The 24,590-nt window shown below is 36.5% G+C and overlaps 1 protein-coding gene across 1 annotated transcript; it reads right to left on the bottom strand.

Moving 5' to 3' along the window:
- Positions 1-317: 317 nt before the first annotated feature.
- On the bottom strand, positions 318-22,634 carry LOC142171682 (putative serine/threonine-protein kinase PBL25). The gene is given in 6 exon segments (XM_075235368.1): positions 318-618; positions 621-975; positions 2,241-2,632; positions 3,841-4,030; positions 4,828-5,000; positions 22,535-22,634. Coding segments are annotated over 6 exon segments (1,248 nt in total). The 3' UTR covers positions 318-580.
- Positions 22,635-24,590: the final 1,956 nt, after the last annotated feature.

Here is a 24,590-nt window from a genome sequence, read left to right as displayed (position 1 = left end):
TTCTTTCTGCAAAGGCAGTAAAATTAGTTGTTTGGGCTCCTTAATAAATGTCTGTATATGGTTATCAATATGTCCATTTTCCTTTAACAAACACAATATTTGAATTATCTAATCTTACTCTGGCTCCATACTAATCAAGAAATCAACACTTACTACCCTTGATTATCATTCCTCCATCACCTCATGATCCGAGATCCATAATCTAGTCTTAGTGGCTTCAGAATGAATGTAATTTTATATTATATTTTTTTATGTGCATATTTATACATAATACGAGCAAAAGTAACCGGTTAATTAATTTGATTCACAGAACCTGCTCTAGATCGTCATCTCCTCCGGGGGCGAAGCTACATGGTGGTCAATTGACTACCCTTCGTCGAAAAATTACACGATATATATACATAAAATATTAGATTTTAGATATGTATAACTTATACTAATCACCCTTTGTCGTGAAATTTTTTTTCACTTCTTTCAAGTTTGAACATCCTTTCGAAAATTTCTTGCTTCGCCGCTGGACTCTCCTCATGATATATCCGGACGACCGAAATCCAGATAAAAGCCTAATTAGATATCAAAGTTAAGAACCACAAGAAGCTAGTGATCTTGCATAGTGTTTCTTGAATTTGAACCCCATTCTATGGCTTCAGCAACTGCTCTTTGTCTTTCTACTTCAGCTATTGCTTCTTCTTCTTTAAGATTTTCATCAATTGGAACTTGTGATTTGTGCGAAGTAGTAGTGTCGTTATTTATTGGTGATGAACCAATTAATCCAATATTATTATAAGGTTCTTCTCCAAGGAAACTAAGAGCAGTGACAACATCACTAATCAATGGACGAACTGCTGCATCATCTTGTAAACACATAGCAGCAACAGCAACTGCTTGATTGAAATTTTTCTTTGGGAAGTCATCTTCAAGAACTGGATCAGCTAGTTCTATATATCTACTTGTGTCTTTTAATATGGGTTCGGCCTAAAACAAGTATAACAACAAATGATTTCAGTGTCCATTAAATGCATTACAACAAACATGCTTGCTACTGCTGCTTAGCTTAATTTTCATCTTTTCTTGAGCCGACGGTCTACTAGAAACCGCCTCTCTACTTTCTACTTAGGGGTAAAGTCTGCGTACACGCTTTCCTCTCCAGACTCCACTTGTACTGTAGGACTATATATACTGGGTATGCCCAATATATTCCCACGAGTGGGGTCTGAGGAGAGTAATATATAGGCAGACTTTACCCCTACTTTGTGATGATAGAAAGACTGTTTACGGTAAACTCTCGACTCAATGAAAGCAAATCATAGCAATTATGACAAAGAGCTACAGGAAGAGAAACAGTAATAACAGCCAGAAAAAAAAAATAATCGAAGCAAAGGATTCCATTATATGCATTGACGATGTAAAAGACCGTATGACCTTTTCTTGTACCTCTTTCTAAATTTTTCCTACGTTAGTCCAGTAGGCTAAATTCGCCTTTTTGTAAGCAATTGGATGCATTTGTTTTGCGCGCAATAGCCCACTGGGCTAACAGGGACAAAATTTAAAGAGTGGCCTTAAAAAAGGTCATTTGTGCAAATGCCTACAATATTTACACAACTATATTACTTATAAGATGAAAGTTTAAGTGTTGTGCACTGATAGTATAAATCTTTTTTTATCATTCAGATAAAGTTTACCTATGACAACAGGTAAATTTTCATAATAAACTTGATATGTTGGTCCGAAAAAATAAGTATTAACTAGTATAATCGATTAAATTGCAACGACTGTGTAATATTTCTTTATATTGTCAGTATATATAACTTAAATTCATAACGTAATTACATGTAAATCTCAGTAATATCTTCATAGTAAGTCTGCTATAATATCATGGAAAAATATATAGCTTTTTAATAAAACATAAACACATGGGGTAATTACAAGTAAATATTTATAAATATTAATTAATAACCTTGTAAAGATGATAATTAATCTGCTATCATATATACATTAATAATAATAAACATTATTTTATACGGATATTTTTATAAGTTAAGTACATATGGAATTCAATTTATATACACTGACAAGGCAAATAAAGAAAAGGGATTGTCACACAAATAACCGGTCAGATTAACTGTTTAAATTTTAAAATTACTCTGTCACTTTACCTAAAGATAAGTAAATCCAATCATGTATATAAGTTAAATCCATATGTTTAAAGCAGAAAAGGAGAAGGAAAATATTTCACTTACCCAAGTAACTAAATTCTGCTCATGGCCATCCCTTGTAATATCAACTGCTCTTTTCCCAGTAATTAGCTCCAATAAAACAACACCAAAGCTATATACATCAGATTTTACAGTTAATTGGCCTGTTCTTTGGTATTCTGGAGCACAATAACCATAAGTTCCCATCACTCTAGAAGAAACATGTGTGTTATCTCCCACAGGTCCAAGTTTTGCTAATCCAAAATCTGAGAGTTTTGCATTGTACTCTTTATCTAGCAATATGTTTGAGGATTTCAAGTCTCTGTAAATGACTGGTGGATTGGCTTTGTCATGTAAATATTCTAAACCTTTTGCTGCATCTAATGCTATTTTCATCCTTGTATACCAATCTAAAGGAGATTGACCTGGTGAAAGATCTGAAAAAATGTACTATGAATGATTTTTTTTAACACATTTGATCCGTCAACCAAAAATAATTGCAGCTGCTAGTCAAATATGCAAGAAAATATACACTAATTGTGCATAAATATGTATATTATACATTCATATGCAAAATTATACATTTGCCAACTAGGAAGGGGGGACTTGGAGCAATGGTAAAGTTGTGTTCGGGTGACCTATAGGTCACGGATTCGAGCCTTGGAAGCAACCACTAAATGCCTCATTAGAGTAGGTTGTCAACATCACACCCCTTGGGTGCGGCCCTTTCCCTAACCCTGCGTGAACACGAGATACTTTGTGCATCGGGTTACCCTTTATACATTTGTCAGCTATTATCTTGGGGTAGCTATACTATGTAAAAATCCCTAAATGATCAATAATTTCTTGTTAGTATGAGAATTTTCCATGCATTAATAAAGAGTTAGTGTTACACATTGCATATTAGTCAAATGGAATATTTCCAGTTCACTACTTTGAGCTTTCTTATATCATTTAGGAGGATAATGAATAAGTTTTGACTTTGTTATACGGTACTAAGTGTGTTTGGTAGACGGAAGTTAGTTTTTAGTAAATATTTTATGGTAAATTATTTTCTCGAAACTTTTTTTGAACCATGGTTGGAGTTGTGGTACAAAGTTAAGAGTTGACATAGTTATAAAAGGAAAATGACTAACGCTCATAAGTGAGAGAAATCATTTTCCACTTTTGGTGAAAATTAGTTGCTTTTGAATATATTTGCTGGTAAACAAACATAAGAAAATAATTTATTTTCGAAAAAAATTGTCCACCAAACACATCCAAGAAAAGCTTGTTTCTTCAATCCTATTTATTCCCTGCTTGAGCATTTGAATGTGTTTTCACTAACTTTAGCTGCATTAGTTCTTCCTTAAATATCTAAGAAGAAGCATAACTTTTCTACTCTCCTAATAGCCAAAACATTGTTTCTACATTTCATTTATATAGATAATCTTCTATATAATTAAAAATAATTTTCGAAAACCAACAAGGTTTGTGGTGGAGTGGTAAATAACCCTTCATCCTTAATCAGAGGGCTACAACGCCTTTATTAAGGAGTGTTTTACCCTAACACTCCTCTAATATGAAACTTTTCCGTGCAAATCCGAATTTTGTCGGGCCCAATGCAGATATCAAACATGTGTTAACAAAAAAGTAAAATAAGTACCTAGTAGATGATCCTCCAATGACCCCAAAGGCATGTATTCATACACCAAAAGTCTTTGATCTCCATCAGCACAATATCCAATTAAATTTACAAGATTTGAATGGTGCAATAGACTCAACATCAACACTTCCACAAGGAATTCTTTGTTTCCTTGCAATCCATTGCGATCAAGCTGCTTCACTGCTACAACCTGAAGAGACAAATGAACAAATAGTTACTATAATTTCAGCATCAATCGATTTACTTATTTAATTACGTTTTTTGTTTTAATATTGAAGAAATCCCCTATGGGAGTCTGGCTCCAGTTGGGGCCACAGTTTGAAATTTTAGGAAATAACCCGCCGGTGGGGAAAGAATTTATTTAAATAACAACAACAATAACAATAAATTCAGCGTAATCTTATAAGTAGAATCCGGGGAAGGTAGTTTGAACACAAATTTTGCCCCTATCTTGAGAAGGTAGAGAGATTATTTCCAATATACCCTCGGCTCAAGAAAATAGAATTTAAATAGTTATCTCAAAAAAGGACATTTGCACAAATTTCCCCTCCTTCCAACTTAATTAATATATATGGAAGAAGTCGAACGCGTAACGAACACTTTGTTGAAGTGTGTGACTATCTCATTTAAAAGCTTAAGTTGATATAAAGAATACACTTTTATTATTTAGTCTCTTCAACACAACCCCTCACGTGTATGCTTCATTCTTTTTTTTTTCATTGGCCAAGCACGTAGAAATTATTTTTGGATAACGGTGAGACTTGAACCCAGGATCTTTTCCTACTTTAATACCATGTTGAAGTGTATGATCATCTCATCTAAAATCTTAAGTTATTAGAGGAAACACACTTTTATCACCTAGTCTATTCGACACACTTAATCGACACATCACGTGTTGCGTCCTTACCACTAAATCAAACTTTGAGACCATTTGGTCAAAATGCTTTACATGAGAACCATAGAGGAAAAGTTCAAATGTTGAAGTACCTGACCAGTTTTGTCAAGGTGGCCCTTGTAAACACGTCCAAAACCACCTTCACCTATTAGACATTCTTGGCGAAAATTCTTTGTGGCTGTTGCTAGTTCTCTGAATGTGAAAGTTTGAGCTGCAATATTGTTGTTGCCTTCATCTTTGTAAGACGTCTTTTGGTGTGTGGCTTCTGCAAACAAAACGGGAAATTTGATTTATTAGAATTAACCAAAATAATTGTCCCGTCAACCAATTAAATTTAAAATATGAACTTTTTTAATAATATGTGTATATATAACCTTATATAATCACTAGTTCTTGTGCACGCGCGTTGCACGTGTATCCCATATAATTAGTATAAAATTGAAAACATGACATTGTTTTGTACATGGACGGTAAAACGTTTTGAATCATGATTGCATTTATAAGAAAACAATTGTACTTAAAAATCATAACAATCTAAATATTTAAGCTAAGAAAAATAGAAGGAGAAGATAAATTATAAGAACTATAAATGTTAGCTCTAAAAACTATTACACGCATGAGATGTTAAGATCTTTGTACAGTGAAGAATTTACATATATGTACCTTAATCAATTCTTTGACAATTCAAGGCAAATTTAACGTTAGAAAACTAACTTTTATAGCTTACATATTTTATTTATTAATTTTAAAGTTATTATTAATATAACTATTAAGGGCAAAAAAGTCCAATAATAATATAGGGCCATTTTAGCCTTTCACATTCAACTTTTGATCTTCGTACTTATAAGGGAAATGCATAAGTACCCTAATCTATAACCGGATTCTCAACTACACATTCTATCTTTGCGGGGTTTTTATTACCCCTGAACTATATTAGAGTCAAATAAATTCACCCTTAAAGTACCACAACCAAATTTTCATTGGAAAGTGAACCACATTCGCTTGATACATTAGATTTCATTAAAAAAAACCTTTTTTTCCTTTTCGTTTCTCTTTTCTCTTTTGTACTTTTTAGTATTCTTTTCTTTTTTTCTTATTCTATTCCAAATATTTTCCCTTTTCTTTTTCATTCTCTTTCTTTATCATGTATATAACTGTGAATTCCGATAATTTTTCTTCCGACCGTCACCAACTATTTTTCGTTTCTTTCTCCGATAAGTTTGTCGGCAAGCGTTTTATCCCTTTTTTAGTTCGTTTTTTCTTTTGTTTATACTATTCCTTTCATTTCTTTTCTTTTTCTTTTGTTTTCTCTTTTCTTACTCTTTTTTGTTAGTAGGGGGAAATAATGGTGTTCCGATAACTTCCTCCAACCTAGACAATAGCAGATTTTCACAAAACAATTCATGTCAAAGCAATGCTTTGATAATAGTTGTATCATAATTTTTACTTTAAAGTAATATATTTTCAATATATTCCTTTTATTTGCTTTAGGTTTGTGTGTGATAATATATAATATGAGTATAAGTGTGTCTGCTAGGTTAGAAGAAGACTTTTTCAAGTTAAAATTTCAATACCTCCATTATTTCCGGCGTGGGAAGGTTTTCTGATGATGAATTCAACCCCCTCCCCCTACCCACCCATCCATAGCTGAATATATTTTGCTTTGCTTATGAATAGATCTTTCTGAGAGTTTAATTTGTGTGTGAAAATGATAGAAAGAGGAAGAAGAAAAACAGAAATAAATAGAAGAAGAATGGTTAGACAAAGTCGTCGGCGAATGAATATTCGTCGGAATTAGAGAAGTAACGGAAAAAGAAGTAAAAGAAAAAGACAAAGAAAAAGGAAAAGGAAAAGGAAAAAAAAGTAAGAAATTATATATCTCACTAAAAATTGTAAAAAAGCAAAAAGAAAAATCTGAAAATCAGTTTTTCCTGCTTCTCACTCTCCCAAGGAGAGTGAAATACACACACTCTGCCACGTAAACTTTAAGGGTACAAATAATTCTACTTTAAAATAGTTTAGGGAGGGAGGGGGATTATAAAATCCCCGCAAAGTTAGAGCGTGTAGTTGGAAATACGGCTATAGGTTAGGGGGTACTTATGCATTTTCCCTACTTATAATATAGTATGATTGTATACTCTGTATATTGGCTAGGAAAAGTCAAATCGTATAAAAATCATGATTTAGAAGAACTCTGAAAATAAAGCATCAACCGAAAGATTAGTCTTTGTCTGGTCGTATGTGGAAATACTTGTGCAATAAAAGGTGATGGTGAATCATTTCGATTGATATTTACCACAAAGTAATGTCAAGTAAATATCAATCGAAATGATGTTGGTGTGACATATTTATCAGATTCAACATATTTATCTTTGAGATTTTGGTGGACAGAGTTATCGATATTTGTGTTGATAGAAGGTAATATGTACTTGGTTGAATAGTTGATGTATGTATAAATTAATTCAAACATAAATTGGCTCAAACATCATCGTTATAAGAAAAATGTCCAGTTGAGATTGCATAAAATTGCATCATGATGTCTAAGCTAGAACGCAATCTAATCAATGTTCTTTTCTGGTCATTGTGAAAATGCCTCATAATGTGCATGTGAAATTGACTCTAAGAAATAAACTTAAACCGTATATAATAAGGAAGATATGGAGTGTGATCTTTTTTAACAAAATCAAATTCCATTATCATCCTTAACACAAGATGAAAGCAAGAAAAAAGGATAGCAATCGCTTTGAGAACGTCGGGGAGAGGAAGATATATAAAAAGATAGCCTACGACACCAGAAATCACGTTTTCTTCCGCCTTAGCTTTGCGGATAGAAAAAGCCGAATGCATAGCACATATGTTCAAATTGGAGTTTCCTCGAGTTATATGTTTATGAAGATTTATGCCCCCAACAAAAAAAAAATATTCTAGAAAAGTAAATAATGTAATTTTATGAATAATGTTAGAAGCCAACATTCTTACCAAACCGAGACTGCTGATTTTGCTGTGTTTGTGGATTTGGTTTCGAGGTTTGTTGTTGCAATAGGGTCTCTCCATGAGGATGAATTGCAGGCGAAGGTTCTTTTCTCTTGTTATTACGTGAGTTTCGAGACGACTTCTTTTCATGTGACGAAAAACATGAAAAACAACTCATCTCTTTTACGATCTAAAAGATCAAATCACCACAAGATTGATCTTGAGAATGCCACACCCTTCAAAAATATCAAGAAATTTGAAAGAAACTGATTTAGTATTTGACAATAAACGTATCGGAATTACTCAAGCAGTAACTAGAATTAAAGTTTTCCAAATGATGGCAACCGGCAATAAAATGTACCTAGATAACTGATGCCACGTACAACATCCAAAATATGGGGGCTTTTGATATATATGGAAAGAGCCAAAGAACCTAAAAATGTTGAATGGTGTATATAAAGATAAGGTCATCTAGAGAAAACAAAGAATTACTTAATTAGGAAAAACCATAATTAAACATGGTTTTCTAAAGGAGAGGTACGTCCTCGTTTGAATATCCCGCAGAATAAGGGGAGAAAATGGGAATACAAGGAGTAATTGAGGGATAGTGAGAGAGAGGTAACGGGGGAACCATTTGCAAACATCTTATTGTATCTTGTTTTTAATAGAGATTTTTTCTTTCCTATATAATATTTGAAATTTATTTATTAAAATTGTTAAAATTTTGTATTACCCGCCCTAAATAAGCTTTTTTTATAATTTATATACAATCAATTATTAGTGCCTTAATGTCACGATCCAAAATTCAACTAGTTGTGATGACACCTAACTCAACCTGCTAGGTAAGCCAATTACCAACTAGCCAATCTCAATAACAATTATTAAATTAATTTAAGTAAAGAAAAATCTTAATCTTATACATTCCCCAAGAACTGGTAATACAAATCATGAGCTTCTAAGAATAGAATTTACAAAGCTGAAATGAAATAAATACACCGTCTATTTAAAAAGTACATAAACAGAGTTTTACAGATCTAAAGCTACCACGAACAAGAGGCAGCTACAACCGGAACGCAGGTACATTTTCAAATCCAGCTCCCATCGAACACAACAACATCAACAGTCAATATCTGCACGCAAGGTGCAGAAGTATAGTATGAGTACAACCGACCCCATGTACTCAATAAGTAACAAACCTAACCTTAGGTTGAAAGTAGTGATGAGGTAACACAAAGGTCGGGTCCAACACCAATATTCCACAACAGCTCATAACAGCATAGTACAAGTAATAAAAGAGGTATCTCAGAAATAAAATGCTCAGTTCGGTCACAGTCCCAGAAAAATAGGTATTTCTTTGCAAGTATCTCAGTAAAAGCCCAAATCTTTTACCGAAAAAGTCAAAATACGAGTAAGTTTGAAAACTGTATTTTTTCCCAAAACTCCCTTTAACAAATAGTAAGATGTTTCATTTTCAGATAGCATAAGGAAAGTACTTCTCTATGCCTAAAACTAGGTAGCAGAAGGAGATGCACCTCTATGCATGTATCTCAAGTACGCATGTCAAATACAATGCATCTCGATAATGAACTCATGTACTCACACTCTCAGAGTACTCAATCTCACTGTCTCGCATTCTCTCTCATTATGCTTAGCACACTCAATCACTCATCGTTGTACAATGCCCGCTACGACGTGCAACCCGATCCCTATTTATAGTCGACTACGCTCACTAGGCGTGTGCAGACTCCGGAGGGGCTCCTTTCAGCCCAAGCGCTATATCCACACGGACAACTCATGTGCCATAATATCAATATCTGGAATCGCACGGACAACTCACGTGCTATCATCCTCACAAACAGGCCCCTGGCCCCCGGCCTCACTCAGTCACCAATCTCTTCAGTATCACTCACGAGCTCGCAATGTCATAAAACTAACCTGACAACAATGATATGAAGTATCAATAAATAACTGAGACTGAGATATGATATGAATGCATGAATATGACTGAGTATGAAATATCAATGAAATCAGTGAAATGACAGCAAGAAACGACCACTATGGGTCCTAGCAGTATCATCAAAAATCCTAACCATGATATCTAGCATGATTGACAGCTCAATTACTTTATCACATGGTGAAAATACAGACTTCAACAAAGAGGACCACTATATAGTGCCATAGAAATAACAGAGTCCCAATTCACATGGTGCACGCCCACACGCCCTCACCTAGCATGTGCATCACCTCAACACAAATCACATAACACGTATTTCGGGGTTTCATAGCCTCAACTCCAAGATTAGAAGAGTTACTTACCTCGAATAAGACAAATCCAATGCCGAGCAAGCTAAACATTGCTCCAGAAATCCCATTTTGCGCATAACAACTCCTGAACGGCTCGAATCTAGCCACAATAAATTTGATTCAGTCCACACAATTTATAGGAATTAATTCCATATCAAAATACTAATATTTTCCCACAAAATCCGAAATTACACTCCAAATATCGCCGATGGAGCCCACATATCGGAATCCGACGAAACTCACAAAATCCGACAACTCATCCAATTACAAGTTCAACCATACTAATTTCACTCAATTCCGACTCCAAATCGATGTTCAAAACTCAAAACTTCATATTATGGACTTTAGGCCAACACTCCCAATTTCCTCTATAAATTCGTCAACCAATTGCTAAAAATGAAGATAGATTCATGGAATATAATCATCCGAAAATGAGTGAAAATATCGAACCCTCAAACTTAAAGGGTTCTGCCCAGGCTTTTCGCACCTGCGGAGCCTGGGCTCGCACCTGTGCACCCGCTTCTGTGAAAAAATGTCGCACTTACGTTGTCCGGCTTCCTTACCATTTTTCGCTTCTGCAAATCCTAGCCTGCATCTGCGCAATCGTAGGTGCGAAAATCCCATCGCACCTGCGACTTCTACTGACACCCTCCAACTCCGCACCTGCGCTCGAGCTGCCGCACCTGCGGCCAAGACCCTCGCAGGTGCGATTACACCAGAAGAGCTACAACTTCAGCAACCTCACAACTCCAATTTTTGATCCGTTAATCATCCGAAACTCGCCCGAGGCCCCCAGGACCTCAACCAAATACACCAACAAGTCCTAAAACATAACACGGACCTACTCGAGGCCTCAAAACACACATAACAACATCGGAACGATGAATCACACTTCAATTCGAATTGAATGAACTTTGAAACTTCAAACTTCCACAACCGATGCCGAAACCTATCAAATCACGTCCGATTGACCTCAAATTTTGCACACAAGTCACATTTGACATTACGGACCTACTTGAAATCCGACCCCAATATCAAAAAGTCCACTTCTGGTCAAACTTTTCAAAATTCCAACTTTTGCCATTTCAAGTCAAATTCTACTACGGACCTCCAAATCACAATCCGGACGCGTTCCTAAGTCCAAAATAACCCAACGAAGCTAACGGAACCATCAAAAATCCAATTCGAGGTTAAATACTAAAAAGTTAAACGTGGTCAACCCTTTCAAATTTAAAGCTTCTAGCTGAGAATCATTCTTTCAAATCAATACTGAATAACCTGAAAACCAAAACCGACGATTCACATAAGTCATAATACATCATACGGAGCTACTCATGCCCTCAAATAACCGAGCGAAGTGTAAATACTCAAAACGACCGATCGGGTCGTTATATCCTCCCCCACTTAAACATACGTTCGTCCTCAAACGTGCCAAGAGTTGTTCCAAAAACTATCAAATCACCGTGTAACCTTACCATGCACATACCCGGGGGTGATCCCACGTCACCCTATTCCATATAGGCCCGACAACACAACATAACTGACGATCGTTACTCCAACCTTAGCCCATAAGCCTTAGAATCCAATTTCCAACATCCTGAAATTTCTATAAGGTCAAAATCTCGCATTTACGCACTGTATAAGTCTGAACAACCTGTAACCATAATCCAAGATGTAATCACATGATATATCGCATAACTCAAATACTCATAGCGATAATTTCAAATCACAGTAACTGCTCAAAACAACCCAATACTGGTAATAAACCTCATATCAAACAAAGCCTCGTTCTAAAACCTTCGTACAGTGCCGATGATGAAAGAAACATACATAATTCATAACCATTCATCAGATCAACAGGTCATGGAGCTCCCTCTCCTTCTACAAGAACTGTAGCCAATTTCCAAGCCGACTTCCGATATTATCCTTCCAAATATACCACAATCAAATCCGATAGTATCCATTCTAGGTTCAATGATCTCATCTCATCCAACACAACCACTCTAGTGACATGACACATCAATTCAATCTAAAGCCACAACCCGTGCAATCCGTGCACCAAATAGCAACATTCCAAATGTACTCAATCATGGAAAATGACTCAAACGAGTGAACCATCCTGCAAGCTCAACAAGTACCACCACTACGAAATGCTTAAAACCTATCACATGCCATAGAACCATAACACACGAATCTAACACAAAGGATCATATCTCCACATAACTCCGCCGCAATGTGCGACCCTATCCAAATACTGGTCCATATGAAATACCTCCAGTCACCCTACTAAAAATCGATAACCATGCGCAATTCGATATCAAGTACTCAAAGTGCATTACTATAACCACGGAGAAGCAAATGACACAATGCCACACAAAACCCAAAAGAACATAACCAATCCTCTATCAACCAAGCAATACCCAATACTCCTCTCGCTCAAATTCCGTTATAAGGCCCCAATAGAACCGCACCATATGTGCATATAACCAACGAATCACAACTCCTCGTAGCATAGAAGAGTAACTCACAGATCATCTCAGAACATGAATAAGCTCGACAAAAATCGAATGGCACATCCCTCAACAATAACAATATGGATCAAACCAATCCGGCTCAGTGTAGAATCCACATCCTAATTGGGCCTACCAATGAACCCCCAAATCAACTATGGTCACCCACAAATAGATAAATAACCCTCCGAAAATCTACAATGACCGAATCATAACACATACTATCATCTGGCTAGCTTTGGCCATAACCTTACAGTCCACAACCATGAAACAATCTGCTCCTGAGAACTCCCAGCCTCCAAATCCATAAAACACACGAATCACCAAATTTGATTCCATATCCACCACCCGAATGTCTAACACATCTCTCATACACGATCATCCCACGAGGAATACTTCTAAAATTCTTCTGTGCCACCTAGAAAAATTTGAATATCAGCAATCGATCAACCAGGAGAGTGATGCAATACCAATGAAGTATCCATAAATCAAAGCACGGTGCCCCTTCTGAAATGTACACTCTCATCAAGCAATACCAAATAGTAATATCATTCACCTAGTCATCTGAAACCGTCTATGTTGCCTAAGAATTCAGGACCTTCCTTACAAAACCGAATCGTGACCTTGCACATGCAATATCAATCCTACACAACGCACCATACCTATTATGCCATCATATGAAAAGTACGAAAATCTCAAATTCAACCTTGAGTCCTAAGCAGAATACACCCCCGATCAGTCAGAAACCTTCCATTTAATCTCATCCAGGAGAAAACCACAATACACAATATGTTCCACACACCATTAGGAAATATATACCTCGAACCATGGTAGTAACCATCGAGAACTCTTGGAATCTATTTGTACATAATCAAGCCATCAAATTTAAATCTCTCTAACTCAATCAAGCCACGCAGGTCGCCAAACCCAAGAGTATTGCTACAAAGCACCTATAGAAAAACCCCCATATCATCAGAACCTAAAGAACCGATCATATCCATTACCATACTGATCCAACCTACTACTAAGCTGTCCTATTTCTCCGAGTCCCTTCCGAATTTGTCTTAAGATTGATACTTCTCCTTGCTAAAACTCCATGATCTTTAACCACAACTCACCCCACAAACCTTAGCATAGAACCACCGCCCTACAGCCCATAAGCAACTGTATTCTTCTTAAGCACTTTCATAAATATCACAACTATAAAACTCACTCTGAAAATACCTTATGTGAATTTGAAATTGTTCTTCTTACCTTCCTTATACAAAAATGTAGAATCCATAGTCATACAGAATTTTCGCAAGTCCAGGCACCATCAAATGCAAGTCTTAGATTTTATCCATACACAAGTCTGGAGAAATTCTCAATTTCCATATATAAACCTCGAACCTATTAGAACTTTATCGGGAGTCCCCCCCTTTGTTCAACTCCAAATTACACCATCCAAATGGGCCAAAAGGTACGTGCCCCATTAGCACAACAACACTCAAAGAAGTAACTCTACTTTAATACCACCTATCAAATTCATACTCCGTGCGCACTATATCATTCACAAATAACAACTCAATCATCCCACAATTTTCATATACTCATAAAGCGCAATATAACCCGTATCCGGAAATTTCCTTACTCGAGTCATTTTCGAACTCCACCTCTACAAGTCATCACTGATTCCCAAGTATACTTCAGACAAAAAAAAACAATTTGACACATAACCATGAATCGAATTAAATTGTCAATAGCAGGCTCCCCCACTTGGCTCAAAGCCATCAATTAAAACACTCGATAATTCGCAATACCCATATTCTATTACTGCTATAACACTGTGGTCAGTTCAACAAAAATTCTTCTCAAGCTCATACCATGCCAACCATAAAAATACCTCAATCGTCCGCTAAGCTCGCTTCCATTCCCTTAACACTCAAGTCAACTTTCTCAACCAGATTCAAATTCAAGTCTCAACACATATAACCCGCTAGTAGAAAAGAAAATCTCCAATCAACATTGTAAGAAACACACCTACTTAGCCTCAAATTGGCATCTTGTTAAACCCTTTTGCAACTACAATTACTACGCAGTCACTTAATCTTCCTAAGTCCAAACTCATTAACAAGACATGAAAATTTAATTCTTCAACACACTCACAATTCGAGGTTGTACATCACATCAAACGAAAATCAAGCACCCAATGGCCCTCTTTAAATTCCAAGGAAACACTTCTCTCCACATTCAAATCGTCTTAACACATCCCGCAGTTACATCATACTCATCACAAAGCCATTTCACCGCTCATCGAGCCACAAATTCCACTCGTAGGGACATTACCGGACATATGAGTCCAAATGTACAAGTTACAACTGAAGCTACCGAGCTTAAGCTGCGGTTCAACCATGGCCTCAAGTACTCCAGACTGACCCATCACCAAAACACAGAATACACATCTCGAACCTCGCTCATAGAATCACAAGTCGACAATGTACAGCCGATACCGAGCGCTCACATGTGCATACGAATGCGTGGAAGGAATTCAAAGAGTTACGCTTCAAGCTGAATCAATGTCGCATGATAAGGAAAGAAAGATGTGAAGTATATCCTAAATGTCCTGTAGCCTCACAAAGATAGGTATGGACGTCGTCATACCGATCCGCAAGACTCTACTAGACACTTGCTCATGACTTGTAGAACCTATGAACCTAGAGCTCTAATACCAATCTATCACGACCCAAAATCCACTAGTCGTGATGGCACCTAACCCAACCCGCTAGGTAAGCCAACTAATAACAAGCCGAACTCGAGGTTAAGAGAATATTTTACGAGACCTCGAAGTGATTGCGAACCCACACGAGGGAAATAGGATCATTATAATACTTAGGCATGAAGGTAAGATGGATTTAAGGTCCTTATCTTGTATGATTAACGACATAGATTGGAATGATTGAGCTAAGAGGGAGGAAAGGATTCCAGCAGACCTGCGTAGCCTTTTTGCGTAGCCTACGCAGGCTGCGTAGGCAAAAACAGAATGGAAGTGAGGGGGAGGACTTAAGTTGCGTAGGTTACATAGGCATGTGTAGCCAATCTGCGTAGGCTACACAATTTGCCTACGCAGACTATTTTCTATAAAAATAGGGGGATTCGGGGAGAGAGAAAGAAATTTCATTTTTGGCTAAGTTTTGGGTTCTAGAGAGAAGGTGGAGCATCCCCAACCCAAATACACATCAAAGGTGAGTTTTACGATATTTTTATAATGGATTAACACTAGTTAATGATAGTACTAACATCTACATGGATTAAAATTCATAGGGATTCCTCTAATCTTCAAGAATCATTCAAAAGGGTTCAAGTTAGGGTTTGAGCTACAAGAGGTAAAATCCCTACCCTACACTTAAATTCATCTATGGATTAAGTATTTGGAATGCATTGTGAAGTAGAAAGTACCAATTGGTTGAAGAATTATGCTAGTCCTTGAAATGGGTATTGTGAGTTAGTGTTCTTAAATGGAGAAGAAGATGAATAGTGAATTTTTGAATCTTGTTAAGATCATTGGTGATTCTAGTGCTTCAATAGCTTAATCATGATTAAGTATTGAATCGTATAACATGTATTAGGCTTAAAGGCCAATGATGGAAGCAACTAAGGATAAAAGGAATATGTATGGGTAAATTGGGCTTGTTGAAGACATATAGTTAACTTGTGAACCTTAAATAGGTATCGACATATATTTAGATACATTTTGATATATTGGGATGTCTAATGTAGATATTGGCTTGTTGGCAATGTTTGAGAGTTATAAATGAATTGAAGCGTCATACTATTATTTTGAAGCTTGGACTTGAGGTAAGTTGATTAATACTTACTCTTCTTGAGGAATTTTCTCATAAATCATATTTGAGTTATTACATGAGTTTGTAAATGTACATCCATACTTGTGGGGACAAGCGGGAAAGGAAGTCACCATGCATTTGGAGTTGTATTGCATAAAGAAAGTTTTATTGTTTTACAATTGAAAAATATTATTTCTAAAGATTCGATGTAAAACGATGCTTGGGGAAAATGCTATAAGTTTTTTTCAAACTTGAGTATTGGAAAGAATATAAAATATTTAAGTGCCTAAGATGTATTTTTATGAAAAGTATTTCCTTTTGAAACTTGATTAATAGATAGCACTCGTTGTATCTTTGAAAGATGGATGTTAAATTGCTAAAGGCTTTAACATAAAAAAGATCATATGTTTGGATTGTTTTATTCAAATGGTTTAGTTTGGCCATAAGTAATGATTTGATAAAAATAGATCCTTTGAGGCTAATATGCTATGAATCTATTTTTGAAATATCAAATGTTTTGGGAGTTACTAGTGGAGACCACAGATATTGGTTCAAATGTTGAGTTTATTACCATGGAACTTCACGTGCCGATGTAGGGACGCATTCCAAGGCAAAGCCGAGGTTTGTGGGATAAAGTCCCCCATTGAGAGGGCAAATGATCATTACTTAAAGTAATGAGGTTAAGTCGATTCGTACGACACTACGGGAAGCCGCCCAGACAAGTAGGGTCAAATACATGTTACTAGGTCAATCACCTAGTAGTTTTTTATTATGTCGGTGTCGGTATAGTACTCCCGGTGAAAAGGTAAAAGCTAATTTTGTTATGTTTAGGCCTAAGGAGCCAAAAGTGATTTCAATGACTTAATGAGGTTGAAATGATTTCACATCATTTTATTAGAATCGTGGGTTGGTATAAATATTTTAAAACGTTTATATCATGATTTACATTTTTCTAGTCTTTTCATTTAAAATGATAAAGAGCATGAATTGATTTAATTGTTATCGTTTTATATCAATGTTGGCTGCATTAGTTTTGTAAAGCCTTGTCCCAGAAACTTGAGTTAGAGAGAGTCTATGACACTTATTGAGTACCGCCGTAGTGTACTCAGCCCTCTGGGGCCCTTTTCTAGGGTCCCACTTACTTTAGATGTTTTCAGGATGAGACGTGGTACATGATGAGCTGATGGGGCAATAGGTCGACTCTCTTTCCGAAGCATATAGCAAGGCACCACTTCTATTCCGTGGTAGCCTTTATGTTGATCTTACTTACTTTTGGTTGGGTCTGTCCCAAGTATTTATTTCATCATTGTGTCTTAGAGATTCCATAAAAAGTTGTTATTCTTTTGTATTTTTTTTTAATTATTGAAAAATAATGGATTTAAAGACTTTGTTTCATGTATGGTTTTAATCATTTAAAATTATTGAGTTTTCAAAAAGACTTCTGCATGTATTTATTTTGCATATAGATGGACATTCTTATACGATTTGGTTCGCCCGGGTTAGATAATGTGTCGGGTGCCAGTCACGTGATTTTGGGTCGTGACAACACCTAACCCAACTCGCTAGGTAAGCCAATTGTCAACTATCCAATCCCAATAACAATTATTAAAGCAATTTAAGTAAAGAAAAATCTTAATCTTATACATTCCCCAAGAACTGGTAGTACAAATCATGAGCTTCTAAGAATAGAATTTACAAAGCTGAAATAAAATAAACAGAGTTTTACAGATCTAAAGCTACCACGAACAAGAGGCAGCTACAACCGGGATGCAGGTACATCTTCAAATCCAGCTCTCGTCGAACACAGCAACATCAGGAGTCAATATCTCCACGCAAGGTGCAGAAGTGTAGTATGAGTACAACCGACCACATGTACTCAATAAGTAACAAACCTAACCTTAGGTTGAAAGTAGTGGCGAGATAACACAAAGGTCGGATCCAATACCAATATTCCACAACAGTTCATAACAGCATAGTACAAGTAATAAAAGAGGTATCTCAGAAATAAAATGCCCAGTTCGGTCACAGTCCCAGAAATACTGGCATTTCTTTGCAAGTATCTCAGTGAAAACCCAAATCTTTTACTGAAAAAGCCAAAATACGAGTAAGCTTGAAAACTGTGGTATTTCCCAAAACTCCCTTTAACAAATAGTAAGATGCTTTATTTTCAGATAGCATGAGGAAAGTACTTCTTTATGCCTAAATGTCAAGATACAAGAAAAATCATAAATGTCCCCAAAAGTGGGTAGCAGAAGGAGATGCACCTCTATGCATATATCTCAAGTACGCATGTCAAATGCAATGCATCTCGATGATGAGCTCATGTACTCACACTCTCAGAGTACTCAATCTCACTATCTCGCATTCTTTCTCACTATGCTCAGCACACTCAATCACTCGGCGCTATACAATGCCCGCTACGGCGTGCAGTCTGATCCCTATCTATAGTCGACTGCGCTCACTAGGGTTGTGCAGACTCCGGAGGGGCTCCTTTAAGCCTAAGCGCTATATCCGCACGGATAACTCACATACCGCACAGACAACTCACGTGCCATAATATCAATATCTGGAATCGCACAGACAACTCACATGCTACATGAATAACTCACGTGCTATAATATCAACATCTGGAATCGCACGGACAACTCACGTGTTGCACGAACAACATACGCGCTATAGTGTCAACATCTTCACAATCAGGCTCCCGACCTCACTCAGTCATCAATCTCTCCAGTCTCACTCACGAGCGCACAATGCCATTAAACTAGCCCGATTATAATGATATGATGCATCAGTAAATAACTGAGACTGAGATATGATATGAATGCATGAATATGACTGAGTACGAAATATCAATGAATTCAGTAAAATAACAGCAAGAAACGACCACTATGGGTCCTAGCAGTATCGCCATAAAGCTTAAACAGGGTATCTAGCATGATTGACAGCTCAATTACTTAATCACATGGTGAAAACACGGACATCAACAAAGTAGGACCACTATAGAGTTCCATGGAAACAACAGTCCCAATTCACATGGTGCACGCCTGTCACCTAGCATGTACGTTGTTGATACCCAATTTTGCCCTCATATTTTTCAAATAGCATGTATACTTTCAAAATATCATTCTTCATCACTATTTAATTTACAAGATCTATATGAGCATTTTTATAATTGTTTCATAATTTTTAGAGTTTTAAAATTAACTTTTTTGCATTTAATTTACCTGAATATTCACCAATTATTTCTTTAAATTATTTCTTGTGATGAATTAATTATCCAAATTATTATTTGCATATGTTTTAAATATTTTACTTCATTTCATATAATTATATTAGTATTTTTAACCTATTTACATAATCTTGCAATAATAGCCTATATTTTGCAATTTATTGCATTTGTCATTATATTCAAGGTCAAAAAGATATTTATATATTTTTTATAATCTTCTACTGTTGTTTTAAATTATTAAGTTGCATAAATAGAATTTTTTATTATTTTTGTTTAACTATTTTATTAAATTATTTCCCTTTAATCTCTTATTTAAAATCTGGCCCAATTTTGAGCTAATTTTTGGACCAAAAAGACCCAAATCCATGGCCCAATTCATTTAGCCCAAACCAAATGACCCTTTTAACCCAACCCGTTTGCAACCCATTTGTTCAACCCGCCCCTACTGTTCTTTTAATCCTGGCCGTTGATCTCAGAGATCAACTACCATATATCTGCTTCTTTTAATTATCCAACCCCTCTAACCCTAATACCCATTTCCCCCTTTACCCGTCGCCTCTAAACTCTCTCTGTCTTGCATCTCTCTTCAGAAACCCTAGCCGCCTCCCCAATCTTCTCCAACTCCGAGTAAATCATGGATTCCCTCTGTGATTTATTTGCCTTTTACGCGTTATCTCGTTGTTACTTGCAAGATTATGGTGTTACTTGGTACTTGCCTAAACATGGCAAGTACCATCTCTCCGATTCTGTCTGAATGAGTCCTATTTCTTGAATCTGGACCATATTTCATCTATACACGTCTGATTCTATACTGTGTGAGTTCGATTTCGTTTGGATTTCTGCTGATTTACACTTTTCCTAAAAAACTAGAGTTTACCGGATTCCTCTCTTAAATCAATTTCAAATTGATTTGCATGTTGTTTTTCCTTATTTGTTGCGTAATTTACTCCAATTTATTATGTGTTTGTTCGACTTTTTGACTGTTATATAACCCCCCCTCCCCCGGGTAAGACTTCTGAAAAAATCGATTTCTTCACTAAAATTTTGAAGTTTTTGCTACTCTCTTGCTTAGTATTCTGTATTGGCCGGCTGAGAGCTAAGGCCATTAACATCTTGTTACTTAACCCGTTCTTGGTGCGAGCACTGCCCTGAGTTCATCGAAACACTTGGGAACTTTGACGCATTAGGGACCCTGGCTTTTTTGTGGAAACCTATTCTTTACTGTTTTTCGCTCAACTGGTGAGTCACTATATTTTGCAATTTCGTTCCTAGGTATCTATGGTTTGTATACATTTTCATTCCTGAGATTGGTCAGTTCAGTATGTTTTTTGGATTGCTTTTGTATGTAATTCCGTTTTCTTTCCTCAACTCTTTAGGTCTCGTTAGCCTTTAGCTTCAAGCATGCCTAAATTGGGTTCTATTAAGTTCTGACTAGTTAATGTGTTAGAAATTATTACTATTTAGGACTCTTACACTTGTTATCATCTTCTGGTGTTTAATTTAGTCTTTTGATATCAATCTTCTTACTTGAATATGCCTTACTCGCATAATTTGTACTTCTTTAGTCGACTAGTGTAGTGAGTTCAAAGGCATGGATATGCACACCCATTGTATGGAACAAGCCTATTTCTCATCATATTCTGAATTTCTATGGTAGCTTGATTATCTAACATGTTTGACCCTGCTCTTTATTAATATGCCTTTAGCATGTTTAACCCTCTCCCTGATTCACCAGTAGTTATAATCTGCTTTTCTCATGTCTAAATTCTGCCCTATTGCCAAATTAGCATGACTGTTTCATAATATCAAGACCTATGCTTAGCACAATCTGGATCTTCTTTAGGTAAATAGTCTACTATGCCGATGCTAGAATACCTATATGTGCTATTTAACATGAGCTTACTCTTCACTCTGTACTGAATCTCTATGATGTTTGTCTTGCATACATAATATGTTTTAATGTTATAAGACCTTTTCCCTTACTGTGATCTTGCTTCCCTTCTAATATCCCCCCCCCCCCCAGTATGTCTTAATCCCCTGTTCCTTCAGTGATTGCTTGCAACTGTCATAATGTGTGCTCCCTATCATGTTCCAATGCAATCTTGCCTCCTCATGAGAATTAACATGTTTGTCTTATGATACTAAGATGCATGCTTAGCTTAATCCGAACCTCTTAGGTCTCAATTGGTTTAATGTCATGAATGATAATCTATGTATATCTTGCAAACTTGTTTCTTCCCCAATTTCTTTCAATATGAAGCTATCTATGTGGTGCTTTGTTATCCTGCTGAACCTACTGGCCTATTTGATTAATTACTCTATATGCTCAATTTGGCTATGTCTACTTTAGGATATGAATGTATCTCCTAACTTCTGTCTATTTTCCTCACTGGCAACTTATGCTATTCTAAACTCTTCATTCTTAGCCGGCTGAAAGCCAAGGCTACCTATGATCTATTATTGGTCTCCCTAGTGTGAGCACTGCTCGAGGTCCATCCAATTGAGACCCTTGTGAGCTCTGACACACCAGGGCTTGGTCCTTAGTCACTCCCTCAATCTCAAAATTGTTCTTATTCACTCTACTTCCCCTTGTTATGTGTTGTGTACCTGAATTGGTTGGTTCAAGTGATGCAACACTTGGTGTCATGGTTGAGTAAACTGGTTCTGGACTCCTCTATGGATCCCTGAGTCGTGTATTGAATGTGGATATTTTTTGAAGGCCTGGGTATGCTGTGTAAGAGCTATTGAAGGCCCATGCAATGCTGAGTATTTATTTTATTTGGGCCTATTGTGGGCCTCTTATCGCTGTTATATGACATTTGTAATTTTACTCGTATTTGAGCCTGTAATAACCTTTGTATAAACACTCGGGGAATTAGTAAGAAGTGGAAACGAGTATGTCTAAGTTTGCATGAAAGGGTAGCCAACATGCCTATAGGATTCACATGACTTATCCAACCTGCTATGTATATGCCTTTAATCTTGGTTGCACTGTTAGAAATCATGCCAAATGCATTAGAAGCATGCCTATAGGAAGTGAGCACTCCTTCAATTTGCATGACTACTTTTAAATGCATTAGAAACCTGCCTATAGGAACGAGTGTTAATAAATTTTCCTTCAATTCACTTCAGTTATTCACTAGAAATCATGCCTATAGGATTTTGATCACTTCATTTGCTATTGTATCACATTGTTCACTAGAAATCTTGTTTATAGGACTAAGTATAAATAAAACGAGTTCTAATCATCAATTATTAGAGATCCTGCCTATAGAAAATAATTGTTTGTTAATTGATTAATATAGACTACTTAAACAATGTTCCTGATCGTCACTGTTAGAAAAATCTGGATAATTCTAGGGCTCTTCCCAGCAGATTCTGTTATACCCAATTGCGTAGATCACCTAGGCATCACACATATAGGATTGGTAACTTAAAACTTTCAACAACTAGCTTGTAATACCTGCATAATTTTGCCTATAAGCGATATCCTGCATATGAAATTTACCTGCATACTTTGATCGCCTAGAAAGCATGTCTATATGATTCTGTAGATTCATGATTGGCATATGTGTTTGCATGCATTTATTGCTTAAGTGTGGAGGCAAACTTGAGACCCTTTTATTGCCATATTTGAAGTCCAATGTGTTTTGTATGTCACCTAGTTTTATCATTTTGAGCAGCCTAAGTTTAACTCTAGAACCACCCTAAATAGAGGTCCAATACCTCCTGGACCATAGGTATAGGACGGGTAATGCACGCATAGGGTACGACCTATAATTGAATTAGAATGCTTTTAGGTAACAACTTTAACATAGTAATCGGGTAGCAGAAGATGATAGTCTGTACCCACTGGATAATATGAGTAACACCCCATCTTGAGGGAGTTACGAAGTATTATTTATGTTGCATGGGGTGATCCTTTAGGCTAAAATACTTAGGACCCCCCTTCTTCTTTATATGTTGTTATTAGATCTAAATAGTTGTATCCCTATATTCGCACCAAGATCTGTATTAATCATGTTGTAATAAAGTTCTGTGACTTCTGAACTCCCTTTGTTTATTTGATCACCTAGCTTAATCGTAATCCACATAATCTTAAGTTCAGTCGGGACCCACAATTATGGACCTCAAGAAGTTCCTAACCCCTTCTCTTTGAGGTAACTTGAGCCCTTACCGAGCTTTGGTGGCGTTGACTAGTCAAACAGAGTCATTTGCATAATAGGTGCCCTAACGCACCTTAAACCGTTAGGTGGCGACTCTCCTCTTTTAATACCTCCTTAAAATAGTTGTCACAAGTCAAAGCCCGATTTCGTGAGATAAAAGGGGCGCAATATGCGTCACCTCAACACAAATCACATAACACGTATTTCGGGGTTTCATACCCTCAACTCAAGAATATAAGAGTTACTTATCTCGAACAAGATGAATCCAATTTCGAGCAAGCTAAATAATGCTCCAAAAAATCCATTCTGTGCGTAACAACTCCTGAACAGCTCGAATCTAGCCACAATAGATTTGATTCAGTCCACACAATATATAGGAATTAATTCCATATCAAAATACTAATATTTTCTCACAAAATCCGAAATTACACTCCAAATATTGCCCGTAGGGCCCATGTCTCGAAATCTGATGAAACTCACAAAATCCGGCAACCCATCCAATTACAAGTTAAACCATACTAATTTCACTCAATTCCGACTCCAAATCAATGTTCAAAACTCAAAAATTCATATTATGAACTTTAGGCCAACACCCCCAATTTCCTCTTCAAATTCATCAACCAATTGCTAAAAATGAAGATAGATTCATGGAATATAATCATAAGGGAGTCAAGAACACTTACCCCAAGTTGTGTGGAAAAAATCCTCTCCAAAGTCGCCCAAACCGAGCTCTAAAATCCGAAAATGAGTGAAAATATCGAACCCTCGAACTTAAAGGGTTCTGCCCAGGCTTTTCGCTCCTGTGGAGCTTAGGCTCACCTGCGCACCCGCTTCTGCGGAAAAATGTCG

This window comes from Nicotiana tabacum, chromosome 17 (genome assembly GCF_000715075.1).
Source record: "Nicotiana tabacum cultivar K326 chromosome 17, ASM71507v2, whole genome shotgun sequence".
Lineage (NCBI taxonomy): Eukaryota > Viridiplantae > Streptophyta > Magnoliopsida > Solanales > Solanaceae > Nicotiana > Nicotiana tabacum.
The sequence above is the reverse complement of the archived record's forward strand: the minus strand, read 5'-3'. Positions and strand labels throughout refer to the sequence as shown.